Here is a 22,244-nt window from a genome sequence, read left to right on the forward strand (position 1 = left end):
TTGTGCAGTCCGAATGATGTATATTTGAAGATTCTTGGATGGAGAAGGTACCATAATAATGCAGCATGTAGCTACGTGGCATGGATTTAAAAATCCATAGACTCATAGGGTTGAAAGAGACCTCAGGAAGTCATCAAGTCCAATCCCTGCTGAAAGCAGGACCAATTCCAATTAAATCATCCCAGCCAGAGCTTTGTCAAGCTGGGACTTGAAGACCATTAGAGAAGGAGATTCTACCACCCTCCTAGGTAACCCGTCCCAGGTAACCTTGGAAAGTTTTTGTTTTTGTTCGTTTGTTTTTTTTTTTTTAAAACCAGGATTACCAGAGCTACAGTCTCTTGGAGAATTGTCAGGGGTGCATGACCTAGAGCCAGAGGCTGAGGTGATATAAATTGGTTTGGCCTCAATGAAGCTACAATGGTTTATACCAGCAGGGAGCTGGTCCTTAACATCTGTCTTGGAGTCTGTAAAGTAACAATTCACAGATGGGTTTGCCCATATCTGACATCCCTGGGTGTGTTTTCTATCTACTTAGGAGTTTGTCTAAGGTGGGAAATGTTGTCAGCTGTGGCATATATTTAACAACTTGAGCCACTGATTTCATTTTAGAACCTGTCCAGAATGCAGTTGTATCTCATTGAAATGCTGGGAGAAACATATTCTTAGCAACCTGAAATTACTTCCAGCGAGATGCACAGATTCAAATTATCAGTTCCCCATAAAATGAAATTGCTTTGGAAAATGTGTTGTCAAATAACAGAGAATGTAAGTGAGGCAGGAGCAGGGAAAATGGTGCTGATAACAGGACAAAAAGAAGCACTGTTTAGAAGAAGGTTTCTTATTCATTTGAGAGGTCAGCTTTGGCAAGACCATGGGCCTTGCCAGACTGGGTGAGAACTGGGACCCATCCACTCCTATAACCTGTCTCTGACACTGGTCAGCCCCAGAGGCTTCAGAGGAAAGTATAAGACCCCGCAGTAGTGGATGTGGGAAAATCCATCCCGTGTTAGGTCTCATCTTGGTGTAATAATTAGAGACCTAACAAAAGAACTGTGATTCTGGATGCCCAGCGTGCTATCCATGGCACTGTTCAGTCCCTCTGTGAATCTTAATGAAATTCTTGGCCTCCCTTTCATGAGGCAGTGAGTTCCAGTTGAATTATTTTATTCTCCCTTTTTTGGGTTCCCATTTCATTGACTGTTTTCTATGTTGTGAGAGGAGGAGAACAGAAATTCCTGACCTTTCTGGACCTCTCCTGTTGGCAGAGAGAGGAAAAGCAATAGTCCTGTTCGCAGTCTTTTGGCCTCTCTGCCCTGTCCCGTGAAGAATCCAGAGCACTTTGCCATCCAGGAAGGGGTCAGCTTTCAAACCTGAATATCCAAGTGTATGCATCCAAACCTGTATTTAGCCCCCTCGGCAGTGACTTCTTACGTAGCACAGAGGTAGCCAAGCCATGTGTATTTCAGTAGTGATATAGTGCTCCAGCTTTAGGTGAAGTTATGAAAGCTGAGTCCTACTGTGCTCGGTCTCCCTGCCCCACTGTGCAAGGGGGTGAGGTGCCTTAGGTGTTCTACGGCAACGAAACCGCAGCAAGACTAAAGCCATGTCTAGCCGCTAGTGCTCTAGGGCCATGCCCACCCGGCTCTGTGGCATGGCTGTGATGGATGGTGTGTGGGTAGCTCATGCCTATGGTGCTGAAAGTGGCTGCCAGAACCCACGAGCCATCTGCCTTGCAGCGTCCTCCGGGGCTGCTGCCAGCGCTCCTAATCTGACTAGTTAGAGTGCTACCGGGGCCCCCTCCCCGGCCGTGCACCCGTCCCTCCCACCCAAAGCTATTCTGGCGAGGACTGTGCCAGCTGAACGCGGGATAAAAGTGGAGCCCCCAGCCCTGCCTGCAGTGCACAGCCTCGTGATTAATGTTTGTTTTTAGTCTTTCAGTGGCTTAATGCTCGTTGGCAGAATTAACCTTCCCTCTGGCTGGGGAAATTGTTGCTTCTGATGCAAATCATTGAGACGATTCTGCTTAATGCTGCATGTGGGTCCCTCCCCCTGTTCCTTCGATTAATTGGGAGCTTCCTCTGCAGGTATGTCTACACTGTGCATGGAGGTTGAAATGATTCAGGTGGACTTTTCAACATCTGAACTTACAAAGTTGAAGCTGCCCATCCTCACTGGGCGCACGAGATCAACGGGGTGCGGCTCCGGTAGCGTGTACCTTGGACTTTACCAGTGAAGCACTGTGGGTCACTATCCCAGAGTTCCTGCCACCCGTTTGCACTCTGGGTTAGGCTCCCAGTGCCTGATGGAACAAAACCATTGCAGCAGGTGGTTCTGGGTACATGTGGTCAGCCTTCCATAAGGCACTTGCTGCCTCCTTCCCTCCCTGCTCGAAAGCAAAGGCAAACAATCTTTTCATGCCCTTTTCACCCTGGTTCTTCGTGCAGACGTCCTAGCATGGCAAGCCTGGACTCTGCTCAGCTGCCTTCTGCTGTGGCAAGCATGGCAAACCCCTTGCACGTTGTGCTGCGGTTTGTCCAGAGCCCCGCCAGGTTCTTCTGGCACAGGGAAGAATGAGAGGTGTCCACAAACACACAGACGCAGGAATCCAATGAGTGAGGCAATTGCCCTATAGTCAGGCCTGTTGCCAGAGCAGAACACCAGCTGTAGTACGATGAGGCTAGCACAGGCTGGTGGGACGGCATCGTTATGCAGCTATGGGACAACATCCAGTGGCTGCATAGTTTTCACATGGGTAAGACCACTTTCGTGGAACTTTGTGAATTGCTTTCCCTTCCCCAGAAGTGCGGCAGTACCACAATGAGACCCACCCTGACAGCCGAGACGCAAGTGGTAATAGCCCTGAGGGAGCCTGCCACGCCAGACCGAGCCCAGTCAGCTGGGGATCGGTGTGCAGCGGCTAATCAGCAGTGGGCACTGCTGTGATCCAAGTAGCCAGGACAATCAGTACCCTTTTTGCTAGAAGGAATAGTGACTCTGGGAAACATGTAAGACCTTGTGGAGGGCTTCGCCACAAAGGGGATCGCTAATGGAGGGGAGGGAGGCAATAGATGGAACACATCCCTATCTTGGCACCAGACTCACCAGGAGGGGTACTTCTCTATGGTGCTGTTGATGCTGGTGGATCGCAAGAGCTATTTCACTACATCAGTTTGGTGATGATTGGGAAAAGTGCCGACGCGCACACTTGAGGAACAGAAAGCTGCATGTCTTTGTGGCAGTGGGCCTTTGCCTATGAAAGCTTATCCTCCAAAAGTGTGTTAGTCTGTAAGGTGCCGCAGGATTTCTCATGCTTTTAAAAAGGTCCTGGCTGTCAGTTATATCAGATCCTCCACTTGCCTGCTGAGTGTTCGCCTTCTCCTGCTGATCATTGCTCACGGATGTCAAAGGAGTCATTCGCGAGATATCCACGGGCCGTTTTTGGACCATGGTTGGGCAGGATTCCATGCAGCTGATGACAGAAGAGGTTTGCCTCCATTGTCTTGTGGAATCCTTGCCTGAGCTCCTTTATTTTCACATGGTATTGTTGGGGGTCCTGTGAGGTTTTGGGGCTATATATCTGCATTTCTTCATCTGCTTCAGAGATCTGCCGGCACAGATTCCTCTCCCCACACAGCAGTCAGATCCAGTTTCTCTTGCACGCTCCATGCTAGAGCTCATTTGTGACGCTGGGCAATCATGGCCAGGTGTACTGCTGGGCTTGCTACGATGGCAAACATTTCTCGGGGCTTCTTGTGTACCTGGGAGCACAGCAGAGTTGAAAGTGCTGGTCAGAGTGCTCTCATGGGGGTCTGTGGGACACCACCTGGAGGCCAAGAACACTGACCTTAACAGTGCTGTGTCTACATTGTCCCGCAGTCAACCATGCAGTATTGAATTTAACATTACTCCTCTCATCAAGGAGTGCAGGAATTGACTTTAATTTAAAGTTGGTGGCAGCGCTTGGGGGCGTGGATTCATCGGTATAAAATTGGCCGAATACAGCTAACATTGACCTAACCACACACACTAAGGCTGCACTGCATTCCGCTTTCAGAAGTGGAACGCAAATAAGCGAGGTCGGAAGTGCAGATGAGGTGCAGATTTACATGTCTTGTGCCTCATTTGCATATTCTCTAACAATCTTGATTCTGCAAGAGCCTTTTCCAGACGCAAGAGCCACCATGGAGGTGGAGTTCCTTCACAAATAAACCCAGATTTTGAAAGAGTCCTTCTTCCTATTTTGCTTCAGGAAGAAGGTTTTGTTGTTTTTTTTTTTCCAAAAACAAGGTTTGTTTTCAAAGGAACTCCGTCTACACATCTGTCCTTGCTTCTGGAAAAGGTTCTTCCAGAAGCGAGATCGCACGCAAATATGCGAATTATCTGCAAGATATGTAAATCCACACCTCATCTGCATTTCTGATCTCTCTCATTTGCATTCCGATTCTGAAATCGGAAGGCCATGTAGCCACAGCCACTGTGTAGACCAGGCCTGTAAGGCAAAGGTGCTCCGGGTGCTGTATTTACCGATGGTCTAGTGATATAATCCTTTCCTAGCTTGTGGACTGGAGCAGACATGAAGGCTGCATCTACACTAGCAAGTTATTTCGAAAGAATTTTTGAAAAAAGGGGACTCTTTCGCCAGATCCCACAGAGCGTCTACACACAAAAAGTGTTCTTGTGAAAGTAAGCGGAAAGAACACCGTGCTCCTTTCTAAAGCACCGTTCTGCTTCCATTTCAGGAAGCAGGCTTGCTTTGGACAGCTTCTTTTGAAAGAAAACATGTGCAGACCCTCTGCAGGGCCCCTCTTTCAAAAGAGCAGTCCTCATGGCACCTGATTTTTTTTTTTTTTTTTGATCCCGGCCCGTTCTTTTGAAAAGCGGGGGCTGCGTGGACGTTCTCTTTCAAAAGGGCAGGTTGCTCTTTTGATCCACTTTTTTGTGTGTAGACGCACCTCTTTCGAAAGAGGTTCTTTTGGAAGAGATCTTCCGGAAGAGCTTCCTTCAAAAATCTCTGTGGTGTAGACGTAGCTTAAGAGTGTGCGTGCGTGCGCATGAGGCGTTCCTCAGTGTGTGTGCATGTGTCATCCCTCTTTGTGTCAGCCTCTTGCACAGAGCAGGACTGTGACTCTGACCACATCCAGCACACCAGCCCAGGGGGCTATTTTCACCTGGTTTCTCACTACCCGGACCCCGTGATAGGCCTGCTCCAAAGTCCATTGAAGACCATGAGCTTTGGGTCAGGCCCATAGCTTGTGCCTCCTCTGTACATTTATCATCACCCCATAACATCTGGGCACCAGCTCTGGTTTTCTGCAAGCTCCGCCATCCTTGGCTGTGCTACACCCTTATGGGAATCTCTCCTTGTGGCAAAAGTGGTGGGAGCTGCTGTGGCATTTTTTAATCACATTTTCCAGATGTGGTCCCCTCCCTGCTTGGTCAGTGGAAAGGGAACCTGCATGAGGGGCATGTGTGTTCGGGGTGAGAGCTGCCCCAAAGAGGTGCTGTTGTGCTTGGTGCACAGGGTGTTCTCGGAGAAGATGGGTCAGGCTAGGGCACTGGTCTGCTCCACACCCACTTAGCAGGGCTGCAGTCACTGTGCAGAAGGGTTGCGTATCCCCAGGGCTGTGACTAGGATCAAATCCAGATGAAATAGATCAGCCCTGGCAGCCTAGAATAGCTGCTTTGCCTGTCCTGGGTCCTCAGCCTTTGGCGCTTATGTCAGCTCACTGGATTTCAATGCCCAGTAACATGGGGACTCTTTCCTGCCTGGAGAGTGTCAAGGGCAGATACCCTCGCCAGAGCTGCTGGAAGGAGAAGTAAAGGTGTCTGTCGCCAGCAGGTGGCATTACGTTTGTCTGGCCAGGGGAGCTCAGCATAGCTGTGGTCTCATTAGCTTTGCCTTCCCAGGGGTGCCACAAATTCTGTCCAAGGCTGAACCGAGTTCTCCTCAGCCCAGTGCCCCCAAGGTGGTGGGAAACCAGCCCCAATGTGCAGCACATCTCCAAAGGCTCCCTGGGCTGGGTTTTCTTAAGGCCCTCCGAGGGCGCCGCCGCAAAGCGGGCTGTGGCTGAATCCAGCTGGGGCTTCCCCACACAGCTCTGGGCCGGCCAGGCAAGCTAGCAGAATGACTTCTGGATGTGCTTGAGGAATGAAACCCCCCATCCCTGGGTCAAATACAGCCGGCTGAGAGCCCCAGCTCCATCAGAGGGGCCCAGGCAGCTGTCACCCGGGAATGACTGCTCAGTCCTTCTCGTGCCTTCCTGTGAGACAGCAACCTAGGAATAACAGTCTCTCCTCTCCTGCGCCCTCTAAGTTAGGCAGCCTTTTGCTTGCGGGATGTGCAGTTCATGTCTTGTTTCCTAACAAAGAGCACAGAGTTCTTCGCAGATGGGTTGGACTGGATGTCTGCAGCTCAGCTGTGTCCAGGACCTGCCGAAAATCTTGACCCTGGAGGCCACAGAGCTAGAGAAGGACTGATGTAGGATAGAGGGCCTGATCCAAAACCCATTCAAATCAGTGGGAGCCTTTCCATTGTCTCCAGTGACCTTTGGATCAGGTCCATTGTCCCCTGATGGAGAAGGGGCCAGATCCCAAAGTGATGCTACATGTTGATCTTTAGCCGCAGAGCAAGCCTGGCACATCCTGAAGTGGATTGTTTAACTTCTGGTGAACCCAGTCCCAGGCTGGGGGTGCCATAAAAGCTCTGCGGGAAGGAGTGGGAGGAGTGCCCATGGGATGGTTCAAGCCGGTCCCCAGGGAGTAGTGAGGCTCTTGGGAAGGAAAGGTGGTTAGGCCACAAGTTCTGGGGTTTGCAAGCCTTTGTGCTATAAATAAAGCCACACAGCTGATGGACTGAGGTGCTGCAGAAGGAGCCAATGGATTGGTGGGTGGTTTTGGGTTTTTTTTCCCCTCCTGGTAGGAATTCCAGCCATAACGCAAACCTTGGAGGGGGCTGACCAACAGATCCCAGTCTTGCCAGTTTTCTCAGAGCTGCTTGTGCTGGTCTTTGCTCTCCTCCTTTCCCCGGTGAGTCTGTGCCATGGAGACAGAGTGCACCTGCCCAAAGGATCTAGTCTAGTCCTTCACCTAGCAGGTGCTCGCTGGTCCCCACCACTTAACACCAGGCCTTCAGAAGTTATGTCAGCTCGAGGTAACAGTGCTACCCTGGCTGGGAACTAACCCTCAACTCCAGACCATTGGTTGGCCCACTTTGGCTTCCTCTTTTTGGGCACCAGTCGGGGAAAGCATAAAAGATGTGCTGAAAGCCCATCCCCATGGAGTTATGGGAGTTTACGCTGGTGTTAGGAACCTGGGGGCGTGTGTAGAGAAAAGCAGGATGTGCTACATCCCCATGCCGCAGGACCTGGGTGGCATCTGATAGCTCTGGCTATGGCAGCAAGGGGTCTCCTGGAGTTCTCAGAACTGGGTTCAGTGTTGGTGTGTGATAAAGCCCGAGAGATATCGGGCAGTTCGCCCAGTGGGGAAGGAGAAGGAGGACCCGATGGGTGGCATTCTTTGAGCACCCCAGAACTTTGAAGACTGGTGCTGCATTCAACAGGGCTCAATTTGGCTACATGTCTCCTTCTAGCTGCTTTGGCAGTGCAGGAAGCAGCTGCATCCCCTCCAGTCTCCGGCATCACTAAGTTACTCTGGCTCAGGCTGCCCGGGTACAAACAGCTCCTGACAGGGGAAGTGACACGCACTCGGATCCAGTGAGAGACGTTTCTTTCCCTCCCATGTTTTGGAAAAAACAGAACTTGTTGGCAGCCAGGAGACCTGCAAGACTCCCAGCCAGGCACCTCCGTGTGTACAAGGGTTTGAGATTCATTTCTTCCATGCTTGGTGCCTCACACAGATTGTACCCCCCAGGCTGGAGCCGTTCTTGATTCATTTTCATGCCAGACACTCTCAAGTAAAAGTGCTTGCCTTGATTTCTAAGGCCAGAATGGCCCATTGGACCCTGCAGTCTGACCCACACAGGCCAGAGTTTTAAAACAAAAAAGCAGTCAAGTAGCACTTAATAAATTATTTTGTTAGTCTTTTAGGTGGTGAGCTTTCGTGGGACAGACCCACTTCTTCAGACCATAGCCAGACCAGAACAGGCTCAATATTTAAGGCACGGAGAACCAAAAATAGAAATCAAGGTTGACAGATCAGAAAAAAAATCATTGAGATGAGCAAATCAGAGAGCAGAGGGGAGGGGAGGTGAAGTCAAGAATTAGATTAAGCCAACTATGCCAAAGAGCCAGAGTTTTGTGCTTAGTACCTTGTGTTTGACTAGAGCCTCCAGAAAGGCACCAGCCTCGATTTGGAGATCTCTCAACGTGGTGAATCCACCACTTGCTTCTCTTGGTTTACAGAACTCCTCAGTTCATTTTATTCCCTGGTGGGATTAAGGAGCCACCAACTGGAGCCTGGTGGACATGGCCTGCTCTGTTTGGTTCTCAGAGAAATACTCGGTTGGACTGCTGCAAATAGTTTGTTTATTTGCAGTGTAGAACCTAGGCCCTCCTGGCTGAGATCAGGGCAAGAAGAGCTGTTCTGTGGGTGGGAAGGCAGTAAATAAATTTTGCCTCCTAAAAAAGAGCTGATACAATTACACAGCAGGTATCAGCTCTTCCTTAGAGGCCTGGTGCAGCCAACTGAAAACAGTCAAAAATCATGAGTCAGGCCTCAAAAAAATCACAAATGTGACTTAAAAGCCGTGAGATGAGAGAGCCTGCAAAACCCAATGAACATTCCCCTCCCCTGACCTAGCATGCCTCTGCAAGTCTGCTGCTGTCATTTGAAGGGGACTTTTACCATGCAGAATAAGCCACCCATAGCAGCGAATCTGAGCTCTGCGGTCTCCAAGCTCAGGCTTGCACTCAAATACTAAAGACAGCCCTGCAGACCTTCTTGCCTGGGCTCTGACACACTCCCCCAGCCTCTGCTGGGTTTCCAGTTGCAAACGCCTGGCCAGGCAGAAATGTCTGCCCTGCTCTTTTTAGAGCTGTAGCCTGAGTCCAAGCTGTACCCTTGAACGAGTGGGCTGTGGTTTGCGGAGGAGGGAAAGGCCATTGTGACTGAAGGATGAAAGTCGGGTGCATTCTTTCCCTTCTGGAGTCTGTGGTTAGAAAGTCCCTGAGCAGGGAAGTTGGCGCTAACACAGGGCGTTCTGTGTTTTGTTTTCCAGCACGGGCAGCAGTGACCCTTACTGCATCGTGAAAGTCGACAATGAAGCCATCATCCGGTAATTGACTCATCTCCTTGCTCTTTCTCAGTCTCGTTTGCGTGCTCCTGCCCTCTCACAGTGCAGCCCTATCCTTGGTTGGTGCAAATCAACTTCGCTCTGCTGACTGCCCTAGAGTGGGGCCAGTTTACACCCGCCGAGCGTCTGCTCTTGGTTTGCTTTGGTTTTTAGCTCTTGTGGAAGTGCTCCCTGGAACAAACCTAACCCATCTGCTTCTCTAGGAGTGTGTTCCCTGTGATCATCTCGTGTGTTCTGAAACTTGAAAAGGCCCAAGGGGCTAATCCCAAGCTCCATGTATCCTGGCACTGTTTACAATATTTGCCATATGTAAAATAGTTTGCTCTGGTTTTCGGATGTGAGGCGCCAGTGATCAGAGAAATTTTCTTTTCCATGCGGAATGACCCCCTGGGAGGTTATGAATTCCCCCTCTTGTGATTCGAGGTTAAAGTCATGCTGATTTTGGAAGAGCTGGTAGAACTTTGATGACTTTCTATATAAGATGTCGATGTGATTTTTATTTTCAGCCTCCCCTTCCCCCCTCAGCTGACTCTGTAAACAAGGAGCTACCAGAAAACCCATTTCCCGTCTCCTGTTTGTCTCATGTCCTCTCCAGCAAATGCTGACTTTTTATTCTCTGCTGTGTTTTGAACAGTGCTGAAGGGAATGTGATGTTTTATTTCCTAGCATCTCAGGATCTGTGACAAGCCGGTGCTGAAGGCTGAAACGTCCGGCTTTTAATGTGGGATGGCTAACAGAATGCTAGTGGAGGCTGGACAAGTTTAACATACGTTCGCTGGTTGAGCTTAACTCCAACTTGTCTGTTCCAGGCCCTAGTGGGGAGCCAACACACATTAAAGCTACACCGCCCCGTGCGTGCGAGGAGTTTAACCGGGTTGATTGTCTCACGGTTGAAAACACACTGTTTTTACTAGTGTAGACAGGTGGCTGCTGCTAATAGACTCACGCACACACATCCTTTGCTCAAGGTCTTGATGTGAATACCCAGCTCTGAGTTAGCAGCCAGCTGAAAGCTGTTGGCATCAGAGCACGGTTTAGGACAAGAAGTGAGGCAGAAGGTCGTCATCTGGTGGTTCTCAGATGTGTCCAGGCTGGGAATCCCCTACAGCAGAGAGGAGTTTCAGGTTCCTCCTCTGCCCTCCCCCCGAGCTCACCCCACCGCCAAGCCAGAGGCTGGGCGCACACTCTGAAGTGCGGTGGTGGTGCCCGAGAGCCCTTGGTGTATCCAAATGCAGATGCAGGGAAGTGGCAGGAGAATGCCGTCTGTGTGAAACACACTGCTCTAGGGAAGCGCCCTGGGGCTCTGCACGTACATCTGCGCTGCAGAGTGCAGGGTTTGAACACCGCCCCTCATCTCCCTCACCCCCGTCTCTACACAAATCGCACAAACTCAGGGCTCAGAGCCAGGGTCCCAGCCAGTGCCCCCTCTAAGGTTTTATACCTGCGTGGAATTAACTTTAAGTGCACCGGTGTGGAGCCTGGGACACGTCACTTCCATACTGGTGCGCTCAGCCAAGTTCTTCTGCCTGCGGATGATCTGTGGGGGGTGGGGCTGAGGGGTTCAGTGTCCAGGAGGGGGCTGAGGGGTTTGGGGTACAGTTTCACCTGGGAGAGAGGGCTCTCCACAGTCCCTGATTATTGCAAGTCTCCAAGCCAGGCTAGAGGTGCCTCTCTGCTGGCCATGGCAGCTCCGGTGCTGCTGGGCTGGGTCTCGGGAAGGGTACTTCTCCCCCAGCCACGGCAGATCTGTGCTGCTGGGGACATCAGAGGTTGATCTTTGCTGTGGCTGAGGGAGAGGTACCTTCTCAGCCCCCTGCTAGGGCTGGAGGAGCGCACCAGCCCTGAGCCGCTGCGGGAGGCTTGTTAAACAGCTGTGCAGCCGAGAGGGAGCTATGCCCAGGAGGGTGGAGTGTCTGAGCCTGAGTCCAGCTGGGTGCCAGGGTTCAAGCCCTGTGGCTTGACAGGACTCCACTGGACTTGTGGTCTGGGGGTTTGCCAGAGTATCCCCAAACTTCACGGGCCGATGTTCATTGTTCTTTGGCCAGTCAAGCGTGGTGGACAGTCAAGTTTCTCCGAATTGCACCATGAACATCGGGCGAGAGGGGCCGTGTTTTTGGGAGAGCACTGGGAAGTCTGGGCTATGGGTGGCTGGACTCAGGCCCACCTAGGGCACTGCAGAGACCCTGGAGCTCCAGGCTGGGATGCAGCGTTCAACTATTCCTAACCCAGGGTTACAAAGGAATGTTACTGCTCAAATCCAGGGTCTGCAAACATGTGTTCTCCTAATCCTGGGCTGGCACAACAGTGTAGACAAACCCTCAATGACCACGAATGGTCAGGAGAGGTCGGTGGAACGTTTCACATGGGGCTTTTTTACGCGGGGAGGCTGGTGGCTCGGTGTCCCTGTTGGAGCTCAGGTAAGTGCATAGAGGAGGTACATATCCCTGGGAAGTGGAGGGTTGTTTGGGAGGCCCTGGTTCGCCACACTCCTGCTAATGACTTGCAGAATGCATACAGTTAAACCGACCTTCTTCCCTACAGGACGGCCACCGTCTGGAAGACGCTGTCCCCCTTCTGGGGGGAGGAATACGAGGTCCATGTGCCACCCACCTTCCACAGCGTCTCCTTCTACGTTTTGGATGAAGACGCACTCAGGTATGGGGCAGATGCCTTTCCAGCTCTTCTCTTCTCCTCCACCAGTGCTGCTCTGCTGGCTTCAGAGGGGCTAGCCCTGTGTAAGATGAGCCTTGGGCCGTATCCGTGGCAGATATCTCTAGTCGTGAGTATTGACAGTACCCTCACCATGTTAGACCCTGTACTTACCGTCCCTGCTCTACATAGCTTCCACTCCAAACCAGCAAGGCCACAGGAGTGCTGCCACGCCCACGTTCAGAGGGGAAACTGAGGCACAGAGCTTCAGTGACGTGACAAAGGGACTCAGTGACAGGCCAGGGAAATGAACCCCTCTCCCAGGTCTTCACAACACCTGAGCCACAAGAGAGTCTTCAGCTGCATGGGGCGAGGGAAGAGACCACGCTGATTTGTGTGTCTGACTTGGAGGGCTCTGCTGGCCTGCTACTCTCTCCCAGGGACCTGACCCCCCTTGGCGAAGGATGGATGGAAAAGGACCAAAGAAAACGGAAGCCAAAAGAGGCCAGATCCACAGCACCATCAGGGCTCAGCGGAGGAGGGCGAAAAACAATCCCTTCCGTTGCTTACCTGCCAGGCTGCGCCCTGGCAAATGGGGGGCCTTCTTCCAGTTTCAGGGCAGGAGACTCAGCTCGACGAAGTGACTCCTGAACAAGAGCTGCTCCTGAAGGGAAACGCCCTCCTGAGTTGTTCGCAAACTGCTGGCATGTGGCAGCCACAGCCAGGAGGAGCACGTGTAGCCCAGGGAGGTGGCAGCCATGGGGACGTTTGGCGAGTCTGTTCTCTGTGTGTGTGCGCCTGGGCTGTGACCCTCCTGGGTCGCCGTCAGGAGGAGGCCAGTAGGGAGGTGAGAGAGACACAGTCCTGAATGGCGATGCACCTAGAACAGGGCACTTCTGCTGCCGGGATTTCTGGGCGAGATCTGGGCTGGGCTGCCCTGGGACGGCTGCTCATCTCGCTGACTGCAGCGGAGGGAATACGCATGGACTGTTCCACGAATGGAAGGGCTTCCCATGAGCCCCCTGCTTTCAGCTACTGGGTCCTGCAGCTGCTTCGGCATGAAAACCGTCTTTCTCTGCAGGGTCGGTAGGAATTTAAGACCTTCCCTGTCTTGGGCACAACGTGCTCCTGGGCCAGAGAACGTGTGGGCACTCTGGCTGCCTTGGGGTTTTCCCATTGCAGGCCTAAGACTGCCTGGGAGCTGCCCTGCACCTTCTGCTGGCCCAGGAGCTAAGAACTCTGCTCCTCTGGGAGCTCAGCAGCTCCAGAGAGCTCTGCCTACAGAGCACAGCAGCAGGAGAAGGCTGAACAGTGGCATAGCCTGGGCAGCTGGAACTGTGGAGCGGGGTCACTGCTGGGCAAGAGCCGGCCTCTGGCTCCGATTTCTCTCCCCTAGAACCAGAGGGTGGAAGAGGTGGCAGGAGGTCGCTAAGTCCCGCTTTCAGCAGCGGCTGGACCAGTCCCAGCTAAATCATCCTGTCAGGGCTTTGTCAAGCTGGAGCCCTCTCTCCCCGGGGGACCTGCACTCCAAGCCCCTCGTCCCTCACCTGCACCTCTGTGGGAGGAGATTCTGCCGCCTCTCTCAGAGCTGGCAGGGACCCTGAGTGGTCATGGAGCCCAGCCCCCTGCTCCCACAGTAGCACGTGATGGATGGGGGTGTGTGTGTGTGTGGGTGTGTGTGTGTGTGTGTGTATTTTAAACTAACCTTTCCTCAGCCCCTTGGGAGGCCCCCCCAAGGACTGAGCTCACAGCCCTTGGTTTAAGACAGGGCCAAGGCGTAAAGCTCTGAGCTAGCCTTTCACACCCCTCTCAGGCCGTGCCCACCCGGTGACGAGCTCTCCGGAAGATGCTCGTGAGGCACGGATGCGAGTTTTCTGCACCTCATTAGCATGTGGGCTCGTGGTTCGGCGTGCGGAAGAAGCTCTTCTGGGCTCCAAAGTGCATGTGCAGATGCGCTGCTGGTGGGGATCTCCCGGACGGAAATGCCTTCTGCCCTTTCCTCCGTCCTCACTTGCCTTGCACAGGGGGCCGGGGAGCAGCCGAAAGCTCGTCTCCGTCAGCAGGAAGGGGAGGCGACTTGCCCAGGTGACGGGCTGGGCTGCTTGAGCAGCAGTGTCTCTTCAAAAGGGGCCCCCCACAGGCTAAGGGGGAGTCCAGGGGAGCTGCAGAGTTTCAACCCCTCTTGGGAGCTGGGGCTTTAAAGGGGAGCCGGTGTCTCCAAGGAGGCTGCACGCAATGCAGGGGAGGAAACCTGGCCTAGTGAGCAGAGCACAGCGCTGGGCTGCAGGAGATCTGAGTTCTGCTCCCAGCTCTGCTATTGGGTGATATGGGCCTAGTCACCGTGCCTCAGTTTCCCCATCTGCAATGGTGGTAATGCCTCTGGCCTGCGCTGTGAAGCACTCTGAGAGCTGCCGTGGGAAAGTGCTGCTTGAGAAGTGGAGTGAAGGGGGTAGGGGTCTGAAGCCAAAGCAGGGAGATGGCCCCAGGTCAGGCCTGTGCGTAATTTTGCATTTTTGCTCAATGTAAATCATTGGGATTGAATCCTCTGTGGGTCATGCTAAAAACCTTGTCCATGTCTGACTCGGTGTGCCCTGTGGTCAGGCTCCAAGCTGGGGATGTGATGCGAATGTTTGCAGGAGCTCGGCATGTCGAGGTTTGACTTTGCCTCAGACCTGCGCTGTTTTGTTTCCCAGCCGCGATGATGTGATCGGGAAGATCTGCATCGCCCGAGACCTGCTGACCGAGCATCCGAAAGGTAAGGCCGAGTGCCGCTCCGGCAGAGCCGCGCCGAGTGGTGGGTTTCTGTGTGCAGCTGCGCATCCTGCCAGACGCGAACCAGAGCACATGCCCTTTCCCTGGCAGGCAGCAAGGGAAGGGTGCCTAGTAGAGCCACTTCCGGGGGGGCTGCAGTGGAAACGACCCCCCAGCCAAGAGCCAAATGTCTCTTGTGGCATCTCTGCTACGTACGTAGCCCCCTCGAAGGATGGAACTGACGCCTCCAACTGAACCCCTCTGGACCCAGCAATCGGACACGAGTGAAACTGACAGAGCGTGGCAGCCCTGGGGTGTGTCCAGTCCCCTGCAAATCTGTGCAGTCTTTGTTCTACTGGATTCTCTCTGCCGCGTGCTGCTGGGTTCCATTAGCGCTGCATGGAAACCGTCTGCAAGAGGCTGCCCCTTGCTGGTGCAGCCTCCGTCCCCGCCTGCTGTCTCCTCCCAGGACAAAGGCTTTTCGCTTTGTCAGTGGGCGTAATCTGTCCTGGATGCACTGTAGCAACAGCAGCCTTTGCTGGGACTCTGGGAGCAGCATGGGGGGCTAGTTCGCAACACTGCAGTGTAGGTGTTCCTTCCAACGGACTCCCGGGCCCCCACCTCCTCTGTCGGTACAGCCCCCCACTCTGTGCTCAGCCTCGCTGCCGGAGCCCACGGTGATGTCAGCCCTCCATGCCAACATGGGGGTGACGGCCCAGCCCTGGCTCCGGCCAGTGTTGGGAGGAGAACCACATTATAGCCCGGCAGGTTCAGCCCATGATCAGCTGGTGCCTGGCTCAAAGGGGGGGTGGGAGTGTGGTGGTTGGAGGAACAGAGCAAGTTCTGCTAAGCCCCCCTGCGCTGAGCACACTGAGCGCCTGTAGATCCTCCTTGCCTCGAGGAGCCGATCTCCCCCCTGCAGCAGGGCTGAGTCATTCGGCCGAGTCCCCTCAGCCTTGAGGAGGCAGCTCACGTCCCCTGCGTGCTATCACCCGCTGAGCCAGCCGCTAGCTCAGGGCAGAGCGCTGTGTGGGCGGAGGAGGCGGGGAGCTGGGCTCAGCACTGGCCTCCCTCCTACACGTCTGTCTGGGCAGCCGGGCCCAGCCCAGAGGAGCAGCCAAAGGAGCAGCTGCGCAATGGGAGAATCTCTCTGGATTTGTGAGGACTCGGGGTTTAGGCCCCAGAGGCGCTAGCGACTGGGGTAGAGGCCCTGTGTCCCCAGCTGTGCGAGGTTTTGGGTGGCCCAGGGGTCTGGTGATGGGTCCCAGTCCCTTTCCCCGCTAGGCCACCAGTTGGAACCAGTACGAGGCCAGCAGGGGCTGAGGGTCATTGCCCTTTGATGGCTGCCTGGCAGCCGCTCTGCAGACCGAGCTGCTGGCCCCTTCCTTCTGGGGCTGTGTCTGCCTGTCACGGGTCAGCGGCTGTCTCCCGCCGTCCTGGGCACCCGTGTGGGCAGTGGGCAGAGCTGGGTGGGAATGGGCCTGGAGACCTGTCTCTCCTCTCCCTCCGGTGAGGCCCGCTGGTGGGAAGGGCTCAGCAGGGAGACAACGTGCGGCTCGGCACCTGCGGCCTTTTGCCAGCACTAAATTCACAGTCGGCGTGAGGGAACGGTGTCCAGCGCTGTGGTTTGGCACGAGCCTAGCAAGGCCTTGGGACCCACAGTGCAGTCCCTGCTCTGCCACAGCCTCCCTGAGCGCCCCTGGGCTATCACTTAACTGTTCTGTGCCTCCTGGGGACGACAGCCCGGCCCTGCCTCCTGGCGGTGTTGGCAGGAGAACCACATGAAAACTCGGGGGGTGCTTTGAGAGCCCCTGAGGGAAAGTGCCGCCTCAGATCGAGGTGTTACTATCCAGGCCAGGCTGGCGGGGCCTGGGGAGTGCGCACGAAGGGTTAGAGTGACGACTGCGTGACAGGAGGGCCTGGTTTCCGCTGCAGGCCCTATCGTTCCTTCACTGCTCCGTTATCGGTCCATTGCCCACGTTCTCGGTGCCTGCTTTCCTGGGTGGGAGAGGGCCCGAGGAGACCCAGCCGTGGCAGAAAGGTGCACGGCTCCTCTGCCAGCTGTTCCCTCTGCCTCCAGGGTACAGCGGCTGGCTGAACCTGACCGAAATCGATCCTGACGAGGAGGTGCAGGGGGAAATCCACCTGCAGATCGAGCTCCTGGGCAGCAAGGCAGCCAGGAAGCTGCGCTGCCGGGTCTTGGAAGCCAGGTAAGGGCGTGGAGTGGGTTGGAGGTGAGCCCACAGGGAGGAGGTGGCTAACACACCTTCTCTTCTCCAGGGAGGAGCCAGGGCCTGGAAGGGAGGTTTACAGCCCCAGGCTGTGCAATGTACCAGGAAGGGCCTGGGCCAGTGCCCACAGAAGTGGATGGAAGGCTCTTCCTATTGCCTTGAAGAGAGCTCTAAGGAGGGGCAGGGTGAGGGTGGCCGTGTCTCGTGCTGCCCTAGGGAGGGCCCTACAAGAGCTTAACAGGACTCCGAAGAGGATCAGACGTTTATCTGTATATCAAAAAAGTTATGGGGATTAAACCTCCCCTGCTTTGGGTCACGGACCCACTGCTAAGTGCCTGGCCCCGAAGCCAGGTGATTTCATTCTGGGCTCGCTTGTCCCATCCACCAGCCGGGGACGAGGCTGTGAGCAAGGTGGAGGCCATGTCTGTTCCATCCCTGTGCATGGCACACATAGCGCACGGTCTGAGGCCCTGGTGTGGCTGGCCAGAGCGAGGCTGAAGGGCATTTCCCCTGCTGTCTTCCTGCGGCCCAGGTCCCTGTCAAAGGAGTCCCAAGCCCCCTTCTCCTCCGAAGGTGACGCCCCGCAAGCCCTGGGAGGAGCAGGTGCAGGTGGGCGCTGCCTCTGGGCAGTTGCTGTCTTGGCTCTGCCCTACAGCTTGCTTTGGTGGGAGGATGATGCGGGGGGGGGCACCCGCTGCTGCTTGGAGGGGTGCACAGCAGGGCAGAAGGCATCTTTCAGGACACTCGGGGGGGGCGGGGGTTCACCAGCAGGGACAGGGGGCGGGGCAGAGCAGCAGGCAAAGTGTCCTGACTCTGAGCATTAGCGTGTGGAAGAGGGTCCTGGAGAAGTGACAGAGCCCTGTGGGTTCCAGCATCCTCGAACTGGCCTGGCCAAAGGTCCTCCAGCACTGATGGGGCAGAGGGGGCTGGACAGGGTGACTGCAGAGCGTGCCCCTCTCCCAGGGCTGCACTTGGGCGCTGGGACATGGTCCCCACCCCGTGCACACCCAGCCAGTGCTGGGCTGCGCAGCTCTGCAGGTCTGGGGGGGATTCTCGGTCCCCAGCCCCAATCACTGTGGGAAGAGGAGGGTTTACGCCAGGCAGAGCAAAGCAGCTTTAGCTCAGGCGATCGGCTGCAGGTCAGCCTAGCCTGGGTGTGGCAGCCCCATTGCAAAGCCCCGCCTTGGAGGGGTGCTTGCTGGCGCGTGCTGCGTTCCCCGAGGAGGGTCGCTGGGCCTTTGTGAGGCACCTCCCATGGCGTGGGGCACAGCAGTGAGCTGAACCGCTCTCCCAGGGAACTGCGGGGGGACATGGCGGCTGGTCTGGGCCCTGTGGGCATGTGTGGGTGGACTCATAGCCCCCGCGTGGCTTCGCCCAGCCCATTGCCTCGCTGCAGGGGGGAGTGTGCAGGTTACTGGCCCCACAGACCATGGAACCCAGGCTCTCAGCCAAGCCTGGCTTGGCACCACCAAACTCAGGTGGGGGCTGAGGGCACCGCACAGGTGAGAACTGGGTTAACTCGGCGATGAAGACAGCCTGGCAGGGGCGTGGGGAGGGTAATTGCTGCTGTGGCGAGGCTGCCTGGCCACTCAGAAACGCAGGACCGAAGCCCTTCTGCTAGCTCCCTGTGAGAGACCGAGGATGGGCCTCTCCTTGGGGGTGCCAGTCCTGAATCCCCCCGACAAGTCCCGCGTCCCACGTTACTGCAGTTATGTCCCACTGGGCGTGTTTGTGTAAATGGGGGTGCGGGACTTGCCAGGGAAACGCCCTGCCCTGGCCAGGGATCGCACAGCTGGGGCTGCCTGTCCCACACCCTGGCAACCCAACTCTCCTTCCTCATGTTGGCCCCTGTGGAACCATTCCCCCCTGTGCCCAGGAACTGAGAACCCCTGGGCTCCGCTCCATGCTCCTGGGGCGACTTAGGCTCTGGCCCTGATTCTGCCACTGCAGAGCCATGAGGGGCCTGCGGACAGAGCCTGCTGGTGAGGAAGGGGTCCTGTGGCAGCATGGGCGAGCCTGCGCCGGCTGCTGCTGGGTTTTTGTCTCTGCTGCCAGCCTGCCGAGGGGTTATCTGTCTGGCCTGCTGGGTCAGGGCTCTGTGACTCCCACAGCTGCACAGATGGGAAGCCGAGTGCCCTTGAGCTGCCCGTCCGCCCCCTCAGCGCAGCTAAGCCACCTGTGCTGCCAGTCAGGAACCGGGGGGGAGCAGCCCTGGGGACTGCAGGGAATCTGCTCCCCAAGCCAGCCAGCTGCATGGAGTTCCCTTCCCCTTGAGTGGCAGCTCCCCTGGCTCTTGACCTTTCCACTGGCCCCTGCTCTGGGGGAATACCCTGCCTAGAGCAATGCCAAGCCAGTCTCTAACTGCAGTCAGTCTAGTGCTGGGGGGATGGCTCTGGGGAGCCGGGGCAGGGTGCAGCAGGGTGCCTACAGGAGAGACTGGGAGACAGCTCCCTTCGGGTTCCCTGCCACATGGCATGATTATCTCTGCCACTGCCCAGCTCTGAGCCAGGCAGCCTTTGTGCCAGGCTCCTGGCAGCTGAGCAGCCTGCAGCGCATGGCGGGTGTTGTCCGAGCGGCATTCAGGGGGAGTTCGGGAGGAGTTTGGGTTTCTCTTCCCAGAGGCTTTTACTGAACACCAGCGCTCAGGGCTTCTCTCGTCTGAAAGGCAGCACGTCCTGTGTGGCTCGTAACCCCGGGCGGGGTCCGTCTGCTCTGTCGCCGAGAACAAATGCCTGCTGCCGCATGAGCGCAGCTACCCAGAGCTGCAGCAGCCTCCTGAGTGATGGACAATTAATGTTCCCACAGGCCCTGGTGGCAGCTGCAGCCCCATGGGGTGGGTCTAATCCTGCTGTGGCCCGGGCAGGAGAGGAGAAGGCAGCCCCTAGCTTTGCTCTCCTGCCAACTCCAGCCACTCAGCCGCATCAGCACAGAGATGCGGCATCTGCTGATTGCCCAGTTCTTGTTTTACTGGGATTAATCATTTTCCCTGGCTGTTTAACACCCCCCACCCCGTCACTGCCTCCCTTGGATCTCCCTGTTAGCAGGGAAGCGCTGGGTACGAATTCTAGGGGTGATTGCCAGAGCCTGCCGCTTGTTGTGAAACGGACGGGGCCGGTTTGACTCACTCGGGGAAGCGCCGCATTGGCCGGCCCGGCGTGTGGCTTTGACGCTCACATGAGCTGGCGGCAGAGGGTGGCTCTTTCCAACTAGCAGTCGGTGACTCACCCTGCATGCTGACGGGGTCTGTCGCACAGTTCCTATGCCCCGTGCACTCGGGTACTTGGGCTCCCTAACTGAAGAGGGTGATTCTGGTTGAGGTGTGTGGCTATTTTTAGCCTCTGTCCCTCACGATGTAAATTGGCATCCCTCTGGGGAGCTCTGCTGAGTGCATTCACTTATGCTCACCGCGGATCCAGCCTGTGTGAGTCAGAGAGGAGATGGTGTGGAAATCTGCCTTCCCCGCTGGTCTCTGTACCTGCCAGTTCTCAAAGGCAAATAATCACACAGCATCCCTCACAAACTGCCCAGGAGCCTGTGCACGTCAGCCCCAGTAACAGGCAACCTCTCCCAGGGAGTGCTGCCATTTGAATTCTGAGTGGTAGGGTCAGCTGAGCTGTGCCTCATTAATATAGGATAGTGTCGGTGATCAGAAGTGTTGTGACGCAGCTGTGAACGTGTTCAGATCTCAGGGAACAAGGTGGAGCGTGGGCGCCCGAGAGGACTGGGCTGTAATGAGATGAATATGAAGGAGGTATCACGCACACACACTGTGCTCTGCCATTAAGATTTGCTTTCGTTCTTTCTTGGCCTGCTGTTCCTTTATGTTAAGTCATTTGGACTAAAAATACACCATTGCTCTTTGCCGATGGAAGGCCACAAGCCTCTGGTAGCCAGTTTTGCCGCTGTACAGCAAACTTTGCCATAGAAAACCTACATCCGTGGAAATAACCGGTTGGACTCGTTCAAAGCAGATGAGAATTGCCTTGTTAGAGTGCCACAGAGAGAGGGTAATAAATGGGCGAGATGGTTTTCTCAGATGACAAGGGCTCTATTGCACTGCTCTGGAAGGCTGCAGCGGGAGAGGGGGGCAAATGCTACATGTGGAAATAACGTGCCTGCCCACAGTGAGACTTCGCTGGAGTGGGCTTGAATTGCAACTCTGTAAGAAATGACTAGGTGTGGGGATGGGAATAAGAGCACTTGGGTTGTGGGGGGTGAGACTCATAGATTGTAAGGCCAGAAGGCATATAGGTAGAAATATTTCATCAGACAATTCCACAGCAGATTCTTCTGGTATCTGATCAATTTCATGCCTTCCCCTAACACCTTCCTGTGAGCAGCTGGGCTGAGTCAGCAAAGACCCAGCACAGATGCAGTCAGCAAAGGGTTTGCCTTTGAAGTGGATGTCTCCAGCCAGAGAGCAAACCAAGTTACCATAAGCAAAGAGGGGTAGAGAACTGCCTAGGGCCTGGAGTTGAACACCTTCCTGGAAATAAATATTCTCATACTGTTATAGAAATCAGTAGTAGCTGAAAAGCTGCAGTCTTTTTAATCTCTTAGGCTACGTCTACACTAGCCCCAAACTTCAAAATGGCCACGCAAATGGCCATTTTGAAGTTTACTAATGAAGCGCTGAAATGCCTATTCAGCACTTCATTAGCATGCGGGCGGCCGCGGCACTTCGAAATTGACGTGCCTCGCCGCCGCGCGGCTCATCCCAACGGGGCTCCTTTTCGAAAGGACCCCGCCTACTTCGAAGTCCCCTTATTCCCATCAGCTCATGGGAATAAGGGGACTTCGAAATAGGCAGGGTCCTTTCGAAAAGGAGCCCTGTCGGGATGAGCCGCACGGCGGCGAGGCGCGTCAATTTCGAAGTGCCGCGGCCGCCCGCGTGCTAATGAAGTGCTGAATATGCATTTCAGCGCTTCATTAGTAAACTTCAAAATGGCCATTTGTGTGGCCATTTCGAAGTTTGGGGCTAGTGTAGACACGGCCTTAATGTGGCATCTCTTCCAAACCCATAATCATTCTCTTGCCCGTTTTCTGAACCTTTTCCGATGCTAACCCACATCTGTACGCAGTACTCAAGAGGTGGGAGTACCATGGATTTATAGTGTGGCAATAAGATATTTTCCGTCTTATTCTCTAGCCTCTTTTTAATGATTCATCACATTCTGTTTGCTTTTTTGACTGCTGCAGCACATTGAGTAGATGCATTCAGAGAATATCCACAATGACTCTGATTGCTCTCTTAATAGCTAAATTAGTCCCCATGATTTTGTATGTCTAGTTGAGATTATTTTTTCCAGTGTGCGTCACTTCGCATTTATCAACTTTAAAATTCATTTGCCCTTTCATTACCC

The 22,244-nt window shown here is 54.8% G+C and overlaps 1 protein-coding gene across 2 annotated transcripts in view; it reads left to right on the forward strand.

Annotated features, from left to right (window-relative positions):
* The window catches only part of LOC142023014 (ras GTPase-activating protein 4-like), a 62,128-nt gene that overhangs the window by 16,140 nt on the left and 23,744 nt on the right, over positions 1-22,244 (forward strand). For both annotated transcript variants that reach the window (XM_075013514.1, XM_075013512.1), the window contains exons 2-5: positions 9,176-9,232; positions 11,792-11,905; positions 14,593-14,654; positions 16,731-16,860. In XM_075013514.1, coding sequence (XP_074869615.1) covers positions 9,176-9,232; positions 11,792-11,905; positions 14,593-14,654; positions 16,731-16,860 — 363 coding nt within the window. The remainder of the gene's footprint in view (positions 1-9,175; positions 9,233-11,791; positions 11,906-14,592; positions 14,655-16,730; positions 16,861-22,244) is intronic.

This window comes from Carettochelys insculpta, chromosome 19, assembly GCF_033958435.1.
Source record: "Carettochelys insculpta isolate YL-2023 chromosome 19, ASM3395843v1, whole genome shotgun sequence".
NCBI lineage: Eukaryota > Metazoa > Chordata > Testudines > Carettochelyidae > Carettochelys > Carettochelys insculpta.